The following is a 20603-nucleotide window of genomic DNA, read 5'->3' on the forward strand; positions in this document are numbered from 1 at the left end:
CGACTTCTCATCCCTTGGAACCACCGCACACTTCCTTCTCGTCCGTCGGTGTACTCTTCCACAGCGCCTCATTCCTCAGACGCACCGCGTGCCGTCCTTCTCGCAGCTGCGTCTTTCGCTCGACTACCTGTGCTCCTAAGCTCCTACACACTTAGACACAAGCTTAAAAACACACTGGACCTAACTTAACTTGTTGATCATACCAAAATAACCTTAGGGTTCCAACAATAGTAACAGCCTACTATGTTACTTGGACTTAAGTACAAAGCAAGCTAGCTAATTAAAAATATACCGACACTAGATAGAAGATGGAGCTCAGTTTGTACTTCTTAGATGGAGCAACATTTTGCTTGAAAATGAATAGTAGAGTAGTAACACAAACAACAGCTTTACACAAAGATGAATTGAAAACAGATACACTACCTCGGACCTCGAGCTCCCCTTTATAACATCATTTGGTCGACTGATAAACCTATCGGTGACTGATAAGTTCGATCGACCGAACCTCCTATCGGTTGACTGATCACGCTCCCTTCCTTCTTTGTTGAGATACGATCTTCGCACATTTAATGAGATTTAATGGTTCAGTCGACTGATCCCTTTGTTCGATCGACCGAACAGTGAATTTCCCTATTCGTTGAGATTCACACTTAATGCATCATTAATGGAGTGATCATTCAGTCGACTGATCCCTGTGTTCGGTCGACTGATAAGGCTACCTTCCATCTCTACTTCTGATCGATTTAATCTGTGTCACATTTGCATGGTTCGGTCGACCGATCAGTCACTTTACCAAACTCTGCTTCGATTGATCTCTTGTCTGAATCAACTTGGTTTGGTCGACCGATAAATTTCGATTCCTGCAAAACAAAGTTGGAACGAAAGTTCCTGCAAAACAAAGTTAGTACAGTAATAGTAAGATACATGAGTAGTAATAGACAGTAAGACTGTCTTGATCTTAACTTGGAAACATTCTCGGTTTCTTCAATTGAATCAGCGACCTAGAGTTTGTTCCTTCTCGGAGCACGTCCTCACTATCGCTCTCCTACAGTTGCTTACCTCAACCTACCTGTCAAATATTAATCCTCCAGACCTGTTTGGACTTTGCCGCTTAGCATTGGATCAGTCCACCAGGACTTTCTCTCGATCTTCTGTCCTCCAAACATATCGAGCTTCCCTACCAAGTGTTGGGTCCTCTCGACCCACTTGGTCTTTTCTGCCGGGCTTCCACAATTTGCTAAGACTTTCTCTAGGTTGAGTAAGCAGCCTGCACACTCAGTCAATTTGTTAGATCACAACATGACTTAACTTGAGCCTTTGACAACATCAAAAATTCTGTTGCAACCTGCACCAACAAAACTATCTTCGATGTAATATCTTCCGACTACCGTATTTTCATCGTAATTTCATTATTAAACCAATATAGCGATAGAATTACGACAAAATTTTCTGTCAGTAATAAGAGGTTTTTTGTAGTGGGTAGAACGTCTTCTCAATTGTTCAGATATTTAAGGATCTTGTTCCAACTTTGGTCAATTAAAGGATAAATTCTGATGGCTGACCTAAGAACGTTGTGTTGATGGATCGATTGCTGCGAGCGCTTTCCAATTTATTCTAGTGGTCAATAAGAAATTTCTATGAAATTGGGTCGATTATCTTCCGAATTAGTACCTAATATCAATTAAAAAGAAATAAATAATAATAATAAAAGAATTGAATAGAGTAGGTTGGAAGAATTGAAAATGTAATGCCAATTAAAAAAATATTGATGAACATGTCAAGACCTCGTGATGGAAATGCTTCAACATCCTCACCAGTTTAAATGGCTTTAGGAAAAAAACAAAAAAAATTAAGATGGCAATCACATCTAAATGATTGATCAGATTGACACGGGAAGGCAGTCTAGAAGATCGGTTTGGTCGTGATTTGATCAATAAAAAAGTTACATCCTCTTTAAAAAACCAATTACAGTGGAAATATATTAGAATCATTGTATGCAAAATATAACATATTATTTATTACAAAAATAAACGAAGATATTAGATATAATTAAATGAAAGTATTCCACCATAAAACATCTCGAATTTATATATATATATATATATATATATATATATATATATATATATATATATATATATATATATATATATATATATATATATATATTTTGGTTATCTCTTTAATGGTATATATATATTGGTTATCTCTTTAATGGTGTCGCGAGGTAATTGTGACATAAAGCACTAAGGTGCGCCTTTGCCGACTATTTCACGCTTATTCTTTTCAAAATGGGTGTCCATCATCCCATGTAACAGTGACATAAAGCTAACAAATAACACCATTCTTCTCCACACTACCTCATTGTTTTATTATTTTTATTTTATTTTATTTTATTTTAATTTTTGTGGATTAAAAAAGGGATTGATTCCACCAGCACGTGATGGCGCGTTTGCTTCCTTTGAGCGTGCCGGCCTGAAACTTCGGACGCCATTTCGTCTAATTTAATGTAATGTAATTTCACTTGATTTGATTGGTTAGACTCTCCAGTCTACTCGAAGGTGGCCGCATGCGATGTTTCGCCAGGTTGTTGGGGAGTTAATTTGAATGAGTGTCCCGTTTTGAAAATTTGCAACGGCCTGGACCGGGGTTTCGGGCGGTTTGAACCGGCTCGGTGTCACGGTTGACTTTTCTAGAACCTTGTCGATGGGGTGATTATGACGCCCTCCGAAATTAGACCCAAAGCAAACCGGACAAGGGAAACCGGCGATGAGAATGGCCGCCTTCGTTGGTTGGATCGGCGGAGGAAGATAATTAGGAGAGTAAATGAGTCCAACTGAGTTGAACAGTAACAACTTAGCTCGGATTGAATTTATTATTTATAATTCAAGCTTAATTCGAGATCGATTCGACCTTTAATTTTTAAGCTCAAGTTGAATTTAAGATCGATTAAACTTTTAGTTTTTAAGTTCAAATTTAATTTGTAATAAAATTAGATAGTTCGAATTCGACTCGAATGAATTTAGTTTGAAAAAAAATTATTTAAAAATTAAACTAATTTAATTCAAATTAGTTAAGATAATTAGTTATAGTAATTAATAATATTATATATATATATAAATGAGTCTTTTAATAAATATATTTATGTGTTTACGAATCAAATATTATTAAGTTCGAGTTCAATTTGATAATATTTTTGAGTTTGAAATTAGGATCGAATTTAATTCGTTAACTTAATCGAACAATGAATTTGAATAAATTTTTTTATTAAGACTCGAATAGTTCACAAAGGACTTAATTTGTTTATGTCTCGAAAGATAATCATGAGCATCCATCGGGCATTGGACGGTGAGAGAAGGGCCAGATTATCGACACGTGACTTGCAAGGGCGTTTCGGGAACCGAGCGTCGGAATCGAGGAGTGCGAAAGGGCAACTTTAGAGGGGACCGGGAAACGGGAATCGCGAATCGCGAATTGCGAATCGCGAATCGCGAAAGGAAGCATCTGCCCTTTCCCACCACTGCCGTACCACGTGACGGCCTCTTATTGGCGCTGCGATTTCCACGCCTCTTCGTCTTATAAAAAGCAGAGCCCCCGCCGCTGTCCAAGATGATCCATGGTCGGGACATAAATCTTCTTTCCGACGCCCGATCGGAGAGAGGTTTCTTCTCAAAAGCTTCAGTCGAGCGGCCTTTGGGGTTCTTGCAATGGTGGTCGTGGATCGGTGGATGGGCTTCCTTAACTCTGCTGAAGCTGTTTGACATCGCGCTGGTCGACTGTAAGTTTTTCCTCTGACTTGTGCCGCTTTTGGATGCGGTGGCCGGCGTCAAATTGGAGTCCGAGTTTCTCTCTGCTTTCGTGGTTGTATTTTTTCTTCTCTCTTTCATTTACTCTCGGTTCGTGTTCCTGGATTAGCTGATACAAAGTTTCAGTATCAAGAAAGGCGGCTTCATGGTCTGAAGGAGAAAAGTTAGGGTTATGTATTGATTTGTAAGGGGGATTGAGATTTTTTGTCAGGGAAGATAAGAATCGATTGGTTCTTCGCTATGTGGATGCTGTTTTTCAATGGAAAGTATAACACAGAGGAGAACTGAGGATCCCTGTTAAGGAGAGAAAAGTCAGGTTTTCCCCATCTCCAGTTTTGATACCTTGCCAAACAACCGATTTGGTTCTGCGGACTGTGGGAGCTCAAAGGGTCTCTGAACTTTTGGGCTTCCTGGAAATTTCTGCTTTTCCTCTCTGAAAGATGAGCTGTATCGATAATTGTAGAGACGGCAAAATTAATGAAGAGGAGTTCAGGCGACCGGGAGGGAACAGAGTAGCGGATGATTCTCTTGCGCTTGACCAGCATGCGTTAGGGAAAAATTGTAGTTATGCGTCTTCACAGCTCGATATTGATGAGAACCTATTGATCGATCCAAAATTACTCTATATCGGAGCCAAGATTGGAGAGGGAGCGCATGGGAAAGTCTATCAGGGGAAGTAAGTTCAAGAAATCAATTGGATCAGCATTTTTATATTGACTTGTTTTATTCCTGTTGTTGGTAGAATACGCTGAATGTTTCTGTGGATACTTATTTGCCAGATGAATGATGCCGGAGTTAGCTTTTGAAGTTTGAATTGTTTTTGTGTTTTCTTCCCATGGCTGTTATCTGAAAACATAAGTATATGGTTCTGACAGTTTGTACACACATCTATACTGATTAAGTAGCGAAGCTAGTGTTTTCTTGAGCTCCTTGTCAGCATCTGAAAAGATCATGTAGATTTTCTGATAGGAACTCCTCAAAATGTCCAACCATATCACTTTGACACATTAAATTGGAGTCCTCCCTATATAGTACTATTTTGGCGGTAAGGTTGATTTTAATTTATTCATAAAAAGGAGGTTCTATTAGGAACTCCAAAGGCTCCGTTCATATTGTTTTGATAAATAATTTTTACACCTCATGTTTTTGTTTCCTCTTTTCTCAAATTCAAAGTGCTTGTGAATCTCTTTTAATCACCCTTCTAACCAAAGATGTTAATGAAAACATTTTTTCCCTTCATAGCTTTCAACTCAAAAAGTTCTTCTATTCCTCTTTTACTAATTTAGATCCTTGGGCTTGGCCTATGGGAGCTAAAAAATTCTCTACACCTGTATGTTGAAAGGTGAAGTACAGTAGCATATTGAACAAGGAGTGAAAATTAAAGCTAATACTCACTCAATCATAAAGGAAATATACAAACTGAGGAATAAAATGTTTTGCTATTTAAGATGCCATGACCATAACATAAATTTATTTTTGTCGACCAAATGTCAATAAGTGGTATTGATTGTGTCTTTTCATTCTTTGATCATTACTATGGGAAATAAAACAGTTTGGGAATGCAAAACTCAACATAGAACCATGGAGGAAAAGTTCACCACTGGTCAGTAAATCTCAATGCTAGGAGAATGACTGGATTGCCATATCAACAAGATAAGATGAAATGCTCTTATTTGCAAAGCTAATTCATGAACTAGAAATTATTTAATTTAATATGAGGATTTCTTCAACATCCTTCTAATAATCATACACTAAGGAGCTTGGGCCTGATTCAGCTGAACCTCTTTCTTAGTTGTTCAGAAGTAGAAAACATGGGAACTTAAAATGGACTTTCTAATCAACATAATATTCATTGTCCAAGTTTGTTCTCCAATTCCATTTCTCAAATATGGGTTTCTGTGCAAAGTTAAATTGCTTAAGTGGGCACTTATACTTAAAATTGAGGTAAAGTTGAGAGGAGTGGTGCCTATATGCCCTCAGTAATACTGTACCTTATTTCATTTGAAAGCATGTTTGATATGCATTATGGCTGTATACTTTTTTGTTACATCCTCTTTGAATCAGGTACCATGACCAAATTGTGGCTATCAAAGTTCTCAACAGTGGTACCACTCCTGAGGAGAAGGCGACCCTTCAGGCTCGTTTTATTCGAGAAGTAAATATGATGTCCAGGGTGCAGCATGAGAATCTTGTCCAGGTCTTTTTATGATTGTTCTTAATTTGTTGATCATGTTGTGCCCTTATAGTTTCAATTCTCAAGATGGATTGGATATGAATGTTACCTTAACATTCACATTTAAATCCTAGCATTTTCATTACTTTTTCAACATTATGACAAGTATTCTTTCTTTCATGAAGTTTGTTGGTGCCTGCAAGGATCCCTTTATGGTGATTGCCACTGAGCTTCTTCCAGGAATGTCATTGAAGAAATACTTGAGCAGCATCCGTCCCAAACAACTAGAAATTCATAAAGCAATAAGCTTTGCACTTGACATTGCTCGCGCGATGGACTGTCTACATGCTAATGGAATCATACACAGAGACCTGAAACCTGGTTTGTATTCGTCCTTTTTAAATTTATTTTGCATTAGAAACTGCATCATTCAAAATCTCAGTTGTAGCCTGTACAAATTTATCTATGACCATTAAACAAATAACAGTATCAAAATTATTGCTCTTTGAAATTTGTATTGAGATATCTTTGAAGGAAACATCTTATTTACATTTCATTGTTCCTTGTGGGTATATATCAACAAATGTGCAATTCAATCGTTTGATTTATGTGTATATATACATACACCCATATATATAATATATATCAATGTAGGGTGTTATGTGTTACATTACTAATGCTGGAGAGACTGCTATCTAATATACTAGCATAATTGCAGAGAAATTTACATGGCATAGTATCTCCAATTGGAAGTAAATGATGCTATCTGCGACCATAATAGTAAAACTTCATTGAAATTTCAGGCTTTCTTTTTGTTGCTTGAGATACATGTTTGGAAAAACAACAATGATTTAATCAAAATCATGGACTACACATCGTTGGTTCAAGTCAATGGTAAATATGATGCAACTTATTACAGTCTATTTAGTTCATATCCAGGATCAATAGCTGTCATTGTTCTTAATTATACATGTTAGTATTATTGTGTTATAAAATCTTCAAGCTGCATAATGTCACTTGCCTATCATTGGTTTTGTGTCTTTATTATTATTTAATGCCATAATACTCAAGTTAATGTGCAGATAATTTGCTGCTTACTGCAAATCAGAATAATGTGAAGCTCATTGATTTTGGACTTGCAAGAGAAGAAACAGTTACTGAGATGATGACTGCTGAAACTGGGACTTATAGATGGATGGCTCCTGAGGTGATATATCTTTGACTCAATTAATTATACATGTTTATCTTTCTTTTAGTCTTTTACATGTTGGTTAACTATGGATTGAATGGTATTGGGTGAAGAATATCATCATGCAATCATATATAGAGCTTTGTCTTGTATAAGTGGTAATCTGCCATCTGTTTATGATTTCACTTTTATGTGAAAATCTTTTTCCTTTACGGGTAGAAACCTAAACACCAATAGCAAATCTATATGCTTCATGATGCATTTACTACAGAAAGAATGGAGGGAACATTGAGGGAAAAAAGAGAAAACAGGAAGGGATTATGGTCATCTATGGTAGGCCCAAGAGAAAGTGAACATTTTAAAGTTTTTGTTCCTGTCTATGCTCATTGTTCACTCTGCAATCTCTGTTTGATGTGGTCTTTTCATTTTTTTATGAGACCTCATTGATGCAGTCTCCTAGTAATTTCTTTGAACCACCTCAGTTGTATCCTGCAGTTATATAGTACTGTGACTTTGCGTCGTGGTGAGAAGAAGCACTACACCAACAAGGTTGATGTGTACAGCTTTGGCATCGTTTTGTGGGAGTTGTTGACCAACCGAATGCCTTTTGAAGGGATGTCTAACTTGCAGGCTGCATATGCTGCAGCTTTTAAGGTTAGCCTCTTTCAACATCAAAATTCCTTGTAAATTTACTGATCATTTGTTGAGCCTTCTTACTTCCTAATCACTTTTCTTTTCATGATATATCATTTTTCTATATCAAAGTGAAAGGTGAATAGTTTAGCTAAACTAGTCCTACTTGTAGAGTTAAACTTTGAGTTATTGGTGAACTAGTAAAAAGACTAAACACTTGAACACGAAAGTATACCTTTTGTCTTCTGAATTATCATTATCATAATAATTGACTCTATTGTGTACTCAGTGCCCTGTGATATTGTTGGATGTGTTCTACACAATCTTATGTGAAAATGAGATTTTTAAGTCTCTGTTTACCTGGAGGGAGAGGAGTAGAGGAGAAAGAGAAGAAGGGGAAGAAGAACAGGAGTAGAAGGGGAAGGAGAGGATAGGATTTTGCCCCTTTCAGTGTTTACCTGCACACAGAATCAGCAGAGAGGAGATGTGGGTGGCAAAAATACTATTTAACCAAAACACCCTTGAATTGTTAAGCATATTTTAGTTAAAATAAAGGCTATTTATGTCCTTTTACCTCCCCTATCTTCTCTTCTCCATGTCTTCTAAAAAAATTGGCTGATGCATTTGGTACTGAATTTGGACTCGAGTCACTCTGCTCATTTCATTGCTCAAATCATGTTGGTAAATAATGGTGTGAGGGAGACTCTACTCCTTTCCTCTCCCATTGGGTAAACAGGCTCTGAATTCATACCTGTTTAAACTATGTTGGATATGTGATTCCTGTGAGTAGAGGTACTCCGTCTTTACATGGTCAATTTCCCCCTTTATAATGTTGTGAACTACCTCTAGAATATATGTAGTATATCAGAACTTGTAGGATTCACAATTGACTCAAAATATGAATGTGATATTGGCTTTGTAGTGATGATTGTGGATCATGGATACTTGTGCTTCTGTTGCTCAACGTCAATAAAATTTCATTTGTCTTGTTACTATTAAGAACCACTTTCTTCTAGGTATAATATTCTATTTTTCTTCAAAATGTAAAGGTCCTCCCTTTGAATATTATTTAACCACATTATAGACTAAATGCATTAAAATGAGAATAATGAATGAGTGTGACACAGGCTTTATGCTTCTGTCCGTCTCTGATCTACTTTTCCCTCTTATAATGTTGTGAATCACATGCCTATATTTTACAAATGTGGATGTCGCTAGCTTGCAAGTTGTTGTCACCTTTAATTATTAGGATGGATCTAGACCTTTTACAGATTGTCTTTTACCAGATTCTCATGATTATTGCACTTGCATCTATTGCTGGTATGGTGTGGATCTTAACTAAAAGAAATGGAATTGAAATTGGATAAGCTCTGCTAAAGAATGCTGTCTAATGTGTAATGATTGAGGGAAATAAAGCTGGAACAAAGACAATACATTTTTTAAGCATTGCAAAATGCCAGAATTGTTAAAACTTCTTCAAATTTCAATTTTCTAATTCCTATGGACAATTTAATTTAAAGCGATTAGTCTGTTAATGGAATAAAAAGATTTACAAAGATTATAACAGGAAGTTGAAGCTGGAAGTAAGGAAGTGAACAATCACTTCTTAATGAAAGATCATTGTAGATGAAGTTGCTCGAGGTGATTGTATTCGTAGAACTCTGGTTTATTTAGCTGTGAGACACATATAAAATTGGAATAAACATGAAGTTGCACTGGAAATGATAACTCCAGCAAGTTGCTCATACACCTGACGTTTCATGGTATTAGATTAGTACAGTAGTCAATACATGGTTTCGCACAGCATTAGAATTTTTCATCTTTTATTCTTTGATAATAAGTTGAATGAGAGGTGCTTGTATGTTGGATGTTTCGTTCAAATTATCAGAACTCTTAATATTATTAATTCTTTAAGCTCCGATATGACATAAATCAGATATTTTCTTGGGTGATTATTGATTTCCAGCAACAGAGATAATGCTTTCAGTTTAAATTTGTTAGTTATCGTTGCTCTGTAGAATAAGCTCATTCTTGTGATACTTTTGCATGAAGTAAATTTTTTTTTAACTGATTGAAACAGTGATCAACTTTTGTCATATAATAGCTAGAGAGAAATTGGTTCTAAGAATTGGATACCCGGTGCTAATTAAAAAAAAAAAGAGAGAGAAGTGGTACTGAATGTCGTAAAAATTATCTTCGTTCCGTTGATTGTTCATATGATCTGATGCAGCAAATGCGACCACCACTACCTGATGATGCCCCACCAGAGCTGGTCTTCTTAGTGCAATCATGCTGGGTGGAGGATCCTAACACACGGCCCAGCTTCAGCCAGATTATACGGATGCTGAACGCCTTCCTTTACACTCTCCCACAAGCTTCTTCACCAGAATCAGAGACCAGCTTTCCATCCCTGATGAGCACGAGTGGCACCATTACAACGACTTCTGCACGTAGGGGAGGCAAGTTAAGCTTTCTTCGTCAGCTCTTCGCTGTAAAAAAGGCAAGCAGTAGTAGTGCATAAGCAATTAATGGAAATTTGTACTTTTCCCTGTGAACGACTAATGAAGTATAGGTAACATGTAATACAGGAGAAATCATGCTATATTTTTGGCAGATGTTGTAAGAAAAACTAGTGACGACAATATTTATGCAAGCTATAGATATCTAATCTGACATTCTAACTTACTTTTGCTCATTAATGCGAGTTATCCTTTCAGTCATCTAAGAGGTGATTTGTCTTCGAGGCTATATAATTGTTGGCAGCATATATTGACTCTAACTTCTCACGGTAACGCAGGTTACGTGGACCAGACCTGAGACGGATCAGGCGCTGTCAAGTACGCTTTGGAGTTGGAGCTTTTAGCCAACTCCACCAAGCCCACGCTCAATTATTTTTGAGCAAATATCAAGAAGTTTTTTTTTTCAAATTGTAGGCGTCCAATTTTGATTTTTTAAATTAAAAAAACACCCATCGCATTGTTCATTATAATTAATAAATTATCTCCCGGGACGTTCTAGTGGTTAGCACATGAGATATTGTCATCATGAGGTTTGAGGTTCGAATTTCGATAAAATCGAGGTAAATGTCTCCTTTATGTGCTAGTCACTATTCCAAAGACTAGTAGCTGCTCTTGATTTGGCTCCTCTGTGTTGGCTTTGGGATGGGTTAGCGGGGCGCTGGGGGTGAGCGTATTCGTCTTTTGTCACCATTATAATTAATAAATTGGTCTTCGGGATCACGGTGCCATGATAGGAAATTCAGATTGTCACCCGCATCTGTGGTTCGATATCAGTTATGGTGTATTTATAGAAAATTTTTTCTCCAAATGAGGAGGGCAAGCAAAGGATGCTGAGCTCTTGGGCTGTTTGTCGTGTGCGTTTTTCGATTTACCCTAGTGATCGATGGGAAAATTCCTTAGGGTCGGACCGATCATTCTCAGGGATAGTCAATGAAGCTAACTGAGTTTATCATTTTTATTATAATTAATAAATTACCCCCGGGCAGGGTTGAGTTGGCAAGTGAGTTACTATCATAGACAAGAGTTTGAATCTTGGCAAAGTCAAGGAAAAAAAGTCCTCTTCATATTGGCCAACTACAATTTTCCAATCTACCTCCTCACAAATAGTCATGGGGCCGACCATATGGGATCGATCATATGGGACCGTTGGGGCGACGAATTTCATCTTTTGCTAACATTATGAGTACTAAATTTATTTACAATAGGCATAATTATCCTACTACAATTATAATTATTAAATTGTATATTAATGGTCTTAATCCCTTTTTATCTATGTTATTGTTGGGCGAATTCTCATGTAATTTATTTCCCTTCTAGATAATAAGGGGTCATTTTGAAGGAGTCGTTGAGATGAAAATTTTATTTTTTACTCTCAATTATAATTACTAAATTGTCTCCAATATCTTTACTATTATTATCTTCCATTTAAATCTTTTATTTAATTTTTTATCAGTAGGATACATTATAGTAACTATAAAATTATAGTTGCTACACATGAATATCGTATTCTCTAATTTTTTCGTTTTTTTTCTTTATCATTTTAGTTCTTTATACGTTTCATTTTGTTTATTATAGTTTTTTCTTTTTTGTTTGGAATTTTATTGATGATGTGTTTATTTGGATGTAACATATATATATATATATATATATATATATATATATATATATATATATATATATAAAATCTCATTTTGATATAGGGTTGTAAATAAGTTGAGTCGAATTCGAGTAAGTCTAGGCGTAAGTTTAGTTTGGCTTAACTTGATTTACACTGGCTCGACTCGAGCTCAATTTTTTTTTAAATTTTTTATTATTTTTTAATAAAAAATTTATATATTATATATTATAAAAATATATATTATTACTAGCTCGTTTGGCTCGACGAGCCACTGAGCAAGTAATAATTAGGCTCGAGCTCAGTTCGAATTCTAATCAAGTCAGCTCAAGCTTGGCTCGATTTCTAATAAGTCGGCTCAAGTTTGGCTTGAGCTCGGTTAACTTTGAGCTCGAGTTGAGTTTTAACCGAGCCACTCACGAGCAGCTCACAATTAGCTTAGCTCATTTGCATCCCTACTTTAATCTACATGACCAATCTTAATATACAATATGGATTTAACTTTGCTCACTTATTATTTATGTTATAATAGTTATGAAATCATAGTGGTTACAACTATATGATAATTTAATTATAACTGATCCGGTGATGACTCAGGAGGGCCCCCCGCCGTGGAGGTTCAACGTTCGGATGGTTGTCAAAGTCAAAAGATGGTCAGCTAAGAGACTAGCCGAGCCGAAGTCCCCATAGGCCGAGCGATAGGAGGAGTTTGTGCCAGTGAGGCCGAGCCCACTGTTAGGATCGATGATCGCGGCTATAGAGGGGGGTGTGAATAGCCGCTCCAAATTTTCGCGTTTCTTTCTACAATTAGGGTTAGCGCAGCGGAAATAAAACGAATAGAAACGAAAGGGAAAGAAGACAAACCTCAAACAAACCGATGTAACGAGGTTCGGAGATAAACTCCTACTCCTCGGCGTGTCCGTAAGGTGGACGAAGCCTATCAATCCGTCGGTGGATGAGTCCCCGGAAAACCGGCTAATAGATGCTCCTTGTGGGTGGAAAAACCTCGCCACAATACTTGTAACAACAAGAAAGGAGTACAAGGAAAGCAAGAAGCAAATACAAACAACAATATGAATGCAACACTCGCTTGCCTTCTCTGTCGACCGGAGGCGATGAAGCAACAACTTCACAACCCAACTGCAGCAGCTGGAAGCTTCAAGCTTAAGCGAGCTCAACAAAGCTCGTAACCTCGAGCACGGAGCGTAAGCTTCAATCCAAGTCCTCAACCCTTTTATAACTGCGAAGAAGACACTAGGCGTTGCTACGCAGCTGGACCGATCATCATCGATCGGTCCACAAATCTGATCGGTCTGTCATCTGATCGGTCCACAAGGGTCTGATCGGTCACAGACCGATCAGACCTTCCCGAGTCATGGTGACCGATCAGGTCCTTCTGGACCGATCGGGGCCTTTCCTCCTTCGATCGTCTCCGATCGTCTCACGATCACCGATCGTGAACTTCACTATATATCGATCAACGATCTCGATCCGATCGATAACACGAAGCTCATTACCGATCGGTCACCCGATCCGGATACCTAGTGTATCGGATCGATCCATCGATCGATCCGAGCTTGAGTCCCCACCAAGTCTCAAGCCTTCAAACCAACATCCGGTCAACCTTGACTGTTGATACATCATGCTTAGCCTCCGGTCACTCCCTTGACCTTCTCACCAAGTGTCCGGTCAATCCCTTTGACCCACTTGGACTTTTCTCTTCGTGTCAAGTATCCGGTCACTCCCTTGACCTACTTGACCTTCTCAACACCAGATGTCCGATCACCCTTGATCCATCTGGATTTTCCCTTGCCCGGCTTCACTCACCAGGACTTTCACCTAGCTTCACTCACTAGGGTTTTTCACCTGGCCTCACTCACCAGGACTTTCCAACTGCCTGGCTTCACTCACCAGGACTTCCCAACTGCCTAGCTTCACTCACTAGGACTTTCCGACTGCCTGGCTTCACTCACTAGGATTTTCACCTGGCTTCACTCACCAGGATTTCCCAACTGCCTGGCTTCACTCACCAGGACTTTCCTGTCTGCCTGGCTTCACTCACCAAGACTTTTCCACATCCGGTCTAGAGAACGAGCTACCGAGCCCTCTCTGACCACAGTTCGGAGAACGAGCTACCGAGCCCTCTCTGACTTCCATCCGGTCCAGAGAACGAGCTACCGAGCCCTCTCTGACCACAGTTCGGAGAACGAGCTACCGAGCCCTCTCCGACTTCCATCCGGTCCAGAGAACGAGCTCCCAAGCCCTCTCTGACCACAGTCCGGAGAACGAGCTACCGAGCCCTCTCCGACTTCCCATGTGCCAAGCTTCCATACTTGGACTTTTCCCGTGCCAAGCTCCCTGCTTGGACTTTTCCGAGTCAGGTCAACTCACCTCGGGTCAACCAGGTCAACCTTGACCACAGGTTGCACCCACAATCTCCCAAGCTTGTATCCTTGTCAAACATCAAGATATAACCATTGTCAAACATAACTCGTCAAACATCAAAACACAACTCGAGTCCAGTCAACTCGAGTCTAGTCAACCAAGTCAACCTTGACCTAAGGTTGCACCAACACCCACAACCCGGTCAACCTAAAGAGTTCAAAGAAGGCGGGTTGAATCTAAGACGAGCTGAGGAAAGGGATACTCAAGCCAATCGGAATAGATATACCCGTAGAAGGCCAAAGAGTTGGCCGGCCGGATAGACCAAGGGAAGTGTCATCAGATTAGCGGCTGACACTTAAGAAGGGAAATATGTCTTAACATCCTTTTGGGAGTCAATGTTGCCGGCTGACGGCGTGAATGGACAGGAAATCGTACGAAAGAAAATTGCGTCGCCTTGGCAGAAATGCGTCTGCCCCGTTATGGTAAGGTGTCAGGGATCCTTTCCCGATATTAGCTATTGAGGAAAGCTTAGGAAGCCGCGTCCGCCCGGGAAGTGTGTAGTCAACCAGTCGAAGCTCTATATAAGAAGAGGAGTAGCCACCCGCGGAGGTAGGCGCAGAGACTCTCTAGAGCCACTATTCACTTCTCATTTGCTTTCTCTATTCTCCACTTGCTGGTGTGTGACTTGAGCGTCGGAGGGCCGTCGCCGGGAACCCCCTCCCAGCTTGGCACTAACGACTTTTGATCGCAGGAGCGGAGAACCTTCCTCGTAGCGGAGATCCACTTCAGCGTTATTTCCCGGTGGCCATTTCCCGGTGGCCATTCACTTCGCTTTAGGGCAGGATCAAATTGGCGCCGTCTGTGGGAAATCTAACCTGAACCCAGGAGCAGAGGATGGAAGACACCGGACGATCAACGACCGTAACGCTGACGACAGAAGAGTTCGAGAGGTTAATCCAGGCCGGAGTAGCGAAGCAATGGAACAGCAGCAGCGAATGCTAGCCGAGCGGCCAGCACAAGAGCCAGCTATCTCAGGATCCGGCTAGCCGAGAGATCCTGGTCGCGGAGCTGAACCCATAGTCCAATCGGTCGGAGGCAAAAGATCAGACACGATCGAGCCAATACCAAACGCATCGTTCCCTTTTCACTGAGCGCTATTTAGGACACCCTCAGAGGAAGGAGGCGGAGCCCTCCGGAACCGAGGTTCCTCGTTAGATGAGGCGCCCGAAAGGGATGCGAGGAAGGGAAAAGCACCGAGGGACGGGGACTCACCCGAACGAATCAACGGGCAGTTCTCGCAAGGAATCATGGAGGACCCCTTACCTCGTCATTACACCCCATTGGCGATTGGGGAATACAATGGGAGCGTCGATCCAAATGATCACTTGGCCAAGTTCGACAACACAGCCACTCTCCACCAGTACACCAATGGAGTGAAGTGCAGGGTATTCTTGACAACGCTTTCGGGACCGGCTCAACGGTGGTTCACCAGGTTACCGACCGGGTCCATACGTAACTTCAAGGATTTCCGGGCCGCTTTCTTGCACCACTTTGCGAGTAGCCGCCGGCACCAGAAGACGAGCGTCAACTTGTTTTCATTGAAACAAGGTCCTCGAGAAGCACTAAGGGCGTACATCCAGCGATATAACCAGATGGCGATGGACATACCAGCAGTCTCATCAGAAGTACTGGTAAATGCCTTCACTCAAGGGCTCGTGGAGGGTGAGTTTTTCCGATCCCTCATTCGTAGACCCCCGAAAGATTTTGCTCATCTTCAAAGGAAGGTCACGGAATACATCAACGTAGAAGAAGCACAAGCGGCCCGAAGGAAAGAGGCGCCAGTCGAGCCCCAACTGGCGACCGATCGGAGAATACCAAGTAACCATCAGCCTCCAACCGGTCTCCGAGCGACGGGGTCGCAACCGTATCCCAAGCCAAGAACGCATGCAGTCCATATGGAGGCCGCCTAGCTAAAGAAAGGCAAAAAGTGGACCCCGATGTTCTGTAAATTCCACCAATCAGGAACGCACAACACATGGGAGTGTCGAGGCAATCCTAATGCGCATCGACCCGGGCCCAAGGAATATAGACGTCGGTCGCCCACGCTGGATCGACATCCCGAGCGCCGAATCAACCGAAAAGTCGAGAGTCGAAGGGCTCAGGAGCCGCGGGAGCATCGTCCCCGAGAAAGAAGCCCTGCCCGCGCCTCAGTCGATCAGAACAGACATTCAGCACGAGAAGAGGAGAACAGGAGGAACGCTTCCCGTGGAGAAGCTGACCATCTACACTGTAGGATGTAGCAAGGAGAAAGCAGAGGGGCCCGAGATTAGCTTCGGCCCTAAGGACTTGGAGGGGGTCGAAATCCCTCATGATGACGCGCTGATCATCAAGGCGGTGATCGCAAACTACACCATCTGTCGGACTTTCATCGACACAGGAAGTTCGGTAAACATTATTTTCAAAGAAGCATTTGATTTATTGCAGATTGATATGGTTGAGCTCCTGCCCATGGCAACACCACTGTACGGCTTCACTGACAATGAAGTCTCGCCAATCGATCAAACAAGATTGGTCGCCTCGCTCGGAGAAGAGCCCCTGATTAGGACGCGCACCACGAACTTCATCGTGGTAGATGCGCCCTCGGCGTACAACATGATATTGGGCCGACCAGCTCTCAATGAATTTCGAGCGGTGGTATCGACCTACTGCCAGAAGATTAAATTCCCGATGGGGAATCTGGTAGGCGAAGTGCGAGGGGACCAGGTGGCAGCCCGGCGGTGTTATGTGGAGATGGTCAAGGCGGACGCTAAAGCTGCCAAGAAGTGCCCCCGATTGGAAGTAAATGCCATCAGAGAGAAGCCACCCCCACTAGTATACGACAACAAGGAGGAGGTGCAGATACATCCGAGTCGACCGGAGGCTACCACCTTCGTAGCCTCCGATCTGAACGGCCCACAAAAAGAGGAGCTGGTCACCTTCCTTCAAAAGAACCACGATGTGTTTGCCTGGTTGATGCACGAACTGCCTGGCGTCGATCCAAGTGTGGTGTTGCATGAACTACACGTTCGGCCAGACGCCCAACCGGTCAAGGAAAGGAAGCGTGACTTTAGCGCTGAGCAAGATTTGATTATCTGGGCCGAGGTAGAGAAGCTACTGGAGGCCGGACACATCAAGGAAATTCAGTTTCCGACCTGGCTCACCAACGTAGTGCTGGTCTCCAAGCTAGGTAATAAATGGCGGGTGTGCATCGATTTCAGGGATTTAAACAAGGCCTGTCCCAAGGACTCCTACCCGCTACCAAGGATAGACCAGATGGTGGACTCGACGGCCGGATGCAAGCTGATTTGCATGTTTGATGCCTATCAAGGCTATCATCAGGTGCCACTCGCGCGCGAAGACCAGGAGAAAGTCAGTTTCGTCACGGCCGACGGGACGTACTGTTATAAGGTCATGTCGAACGCTGCGAAAGTACGGGATCAAGCTAAACCCAGCCAAGTGCCTGTTCGGCGCTATAGGTGGACGGTTTTTGGGATACATAGTCACTGAGCGAGGAATCGAAGCGAACCCGAGTAAAGTAAGAGCTCTCCAAGACATGGCACCGCCCCGCAACCTGAAGGAGGTACAAAGGCTGACTGGGAGAATCACGGCCCTATCAAGGTTTATATCAAAATCAGCTGACCGGAGCCTGACATTTTTCAAGATTTTAAGGCGAGCGACCAAGTTCCAATGGGATGGTGAATGTGATAGGGCATTCGAAGAACTCAAACAATATCTCATCTCCTTGCCCATCCTAGCCAAGCCAACTGTGGGGGAGCCACTTTTAATTTATTTATCGTCCACCGAGCATGCCATCGGTTCAGCGTTAATCACTGAGAAAGGGGGGAATCAACAATCGGTGTATTTTTTAAGCCGCATATTGAAAGACACTAAGTCACGCTATACAGGTCTCGAGAAGCTCGCTTACGCTCTGGTCCTCGTTGCCCGGAGGCTTCGGCCCTATTTCTTGGCTCACCTCATAATCGTGATGACTAATAGCGCCTTGGGTCGTGTCCTGCTCAACCCTGAAGTGTCTGGCCGGTTAATCAAATGGACCACTGAGCTCAGTGAGTTCGACATACAATACCGACCCCGGTCGGCTATCAAAGCATAGGCGTTGGCAGATTTCATTACAGAAGTACCAGACCCTGAGCCAGAATCCCCATGGAGGGTATACGTTGATGGCTCGTCTGCCTGACCGGGTAGTGGAGTAGGTATCTTACTTATATCCCTAAAAGAAGACCGAATGCATTTATCCATTCGATTGGACTATCGAGCCACCAACAACGAAGCTGAATACGAAGCTCTCATAGCTGGCCTTCAAGCCGCTAGGCTAGTCGGGGCCACCAAGGTACTCTTACATTCGGATTCACAGTTGGCAGCCCAGCAGCTAAATGGAACGTTCGAAATCAATAGCGCTCGGCTCAGATTATATGCGGACGCCTTTGAAAAGCTCAGGGCGAATTTCCAAGAGGTCGTTATTCACAAAATACCCCGATCGGAGAACCAAGCAGCGGATGAACTGGCGAAGCTGGCTAGAGCGGTGACGCCGATCGTCGCCAGTTGTCCTATCGAGCAGGTCTCCCTAGTGGCGCACGTTGATCAGTCAGTAGAAATACCACTTCCGGAAGACTAGAGGGCACCCATCATTAGGTTCCTCCAGTCTGGAACCTTACTAGGAGGTCGCGAAGCCGAGCGAATTTTAAGAAGGAGAGCCGCTCGGTTCACTATGGTTGGCAAGCAATTGTATAAAAAAGCCTTCTCACGCCCTCTGCTCAAGTGTGTGGGTACTGAGGACGCCGAATACATCCTTCAAGAGGTACATCAAGGCTCCTGCGGAGGACATCCGAGCGGGCAATCGCTAGCGAAGAAAATTATCCTAGCAAGGTATTTTTGGCCAACACTCCAAAGAGATGCGAGCAAGGTAGTAGCTACTTGCTTGTCCTGCCAAAAATACAGTAATCTGACTCACCGACCAACCGCCGAGATGAAAGCATTCACTGTTGCATGCCCATTCGACCAGTGGGGAATGGACATAGTCAGTCCTTTTCCTATGGCAACCGGTCAGAGAAAATTCTTGCTGGTGGCTGTTGATTATTTTTCAAAATAGGTGGAAGCCGAGCCGTTGGCAAGAATAACGGAAAGCATGGTCAAGAAGTTTTTATGGCAGAATATTATATGCCGGTTCGGCATACCACGCCGACATGTCTCAGATAATGGAAGACAGTTCACGGGCCAAGAATTGAGGGAATGGTGCGTGGGGTACGGCATACAGCAAGCTTTTACCTCTATAGCCTACCCTCAAAGCAATGGACAGGCTGAAGTCACTAACCGGAAAATCCTCAAGGCATTGCGCGCTCGGCTAGATCACATGGGGGCAACTGGGTAGACGAGCTACCCAATGTGTTATGGGCGTTACAGATGACTCCCAAGGAAGGAACTGGCTTCATGCCATTCCATTTAGTATATGGAGGAGAGGCGGTCGTCCCAGTCGAGGTCGGGATTGAGTCCGATCGGGTGCTTCACTACGACGGAGAAAACGGGGGAAGGCGACGGATGGAGCTTGACATGGTTGATGAAACACGCGACAAAGCGGCCGCCTGGCTAACAGCTTACAGACAAAGGATGCGGCAAAACTATAATCGTCGGGTAATCCCCAGATCTTTCCAGGTGGGCGACCTAGTCTGGAAAAGGGTCAAGCTGGTCGGGGACATCAAAAAGCTTGAAGCTCCATGGACGGATCCATTCAAAGTCGTAGAAAGGCTATGGTCGGGTGCATACTACTTGGAGGACGCGGAGGGAAGGAGGCTGGATAGACCGTGGAGCGCAAATCACCTCCAACCTTACAGAGACGGATGAGAGGTGAGCAAATGAATTCATGTACACGTGCATGTATGTATGTTTCCTTGGACGCAAGAAGAAAACAATTGGATCTCTCCTAAACCCCTTCCTATCAAACGCGTCATCGGCGGTCGAGCGGCGACCTTAAACCCTCGCGTCATCAGCGGTCGAGCGGCGACCTTAAACCCTCGCGTCATCGGCGGTCGAGCGGCGACCTTAAACCCTCGCGGCAGCGGTGGTCGATCGGAGACCTTAAAACCTCGCGTGATCGATCGACAAGTAAGAGCAAGACGATCGCCAAGCATATTCAAAGACGAGCAAAATATCGAAGAAAATCATCAAAGATAAGACAGAAACGAGTCACGTCTTAAAAGTTTATGCCAACCGGATACACACGGTGGCCGAC

General features: G+C 42.5%; 1 protein-coding gene across 1 annotated transcript; it reads left to right on the top strand.

Moving 5' to 3' along the window:
* The first annotated feature begins 3584 nt into the window (after positions 1–3584).
* LOC122021371 (serine/threonine/tyrosine-protein kinase HT1-like) lies at positions 3585–10486 on the top strand. Its single transcript, XM_042579494.1, has 7 exons — positions 3585–3778; positions 3916–4482; positions 5871–6003; positions 6165–6360; positions 7062–7186; positions 7664–7822; positions 10032–10486. The coding sequence occupies exons 2-7, from the start codon at positions 4247–4249 to the stop codon at positions 10320–10322; spliced, it is 1140 nt and encodes a 379-aa protein (XP_042435428.1). The 5' UTR covers positions 3585–3778; positions 3916–4246; the 3' UTR covers positions 10323–10486.
* Positions 10487–20603: the final 10117 nt, after the last annotated feature.

The sequence above is a fragment of the Zingiber officinale genome, chromosome 1A (genome assembly GCF_018446385.1).
Source record: "Zingiber officinale cultivar Zhangliang chromosome 1A, Zo_v1.1, whole genome shotgun sequence".
Classification (NCBI taxonomy): domain Eukaryota; kingdom Viridiplantae; phylum Streptophyta; class Magnoliopsida; order Zingiberales; family Zingiberaceae; genus Zingiber; species Zingiber officinale.

Coding starts and splice junctions, on each gene's coding strand:
- LOC122021371 (XM_042579494.1), top strand. CDS start 4,247: ATGAGCTGTATCGATAATTGTAGAGACGGCAAAATTAATGAAGAGGAG. Junction 4,483..5,870: donor GGGAAAGTCTATCAGGGGAA/GTAAGTTCAAGA, acceptor TCTTTGAATCAG/GTACCATGACCAAATTGTGG. Junction 7,187..7,663: donor ATAGATGGATGGCTCCTGAG/GTGATATATCTT, acceptor TGTATCCTGCAG/TTATATAGTACTGTGACTTT.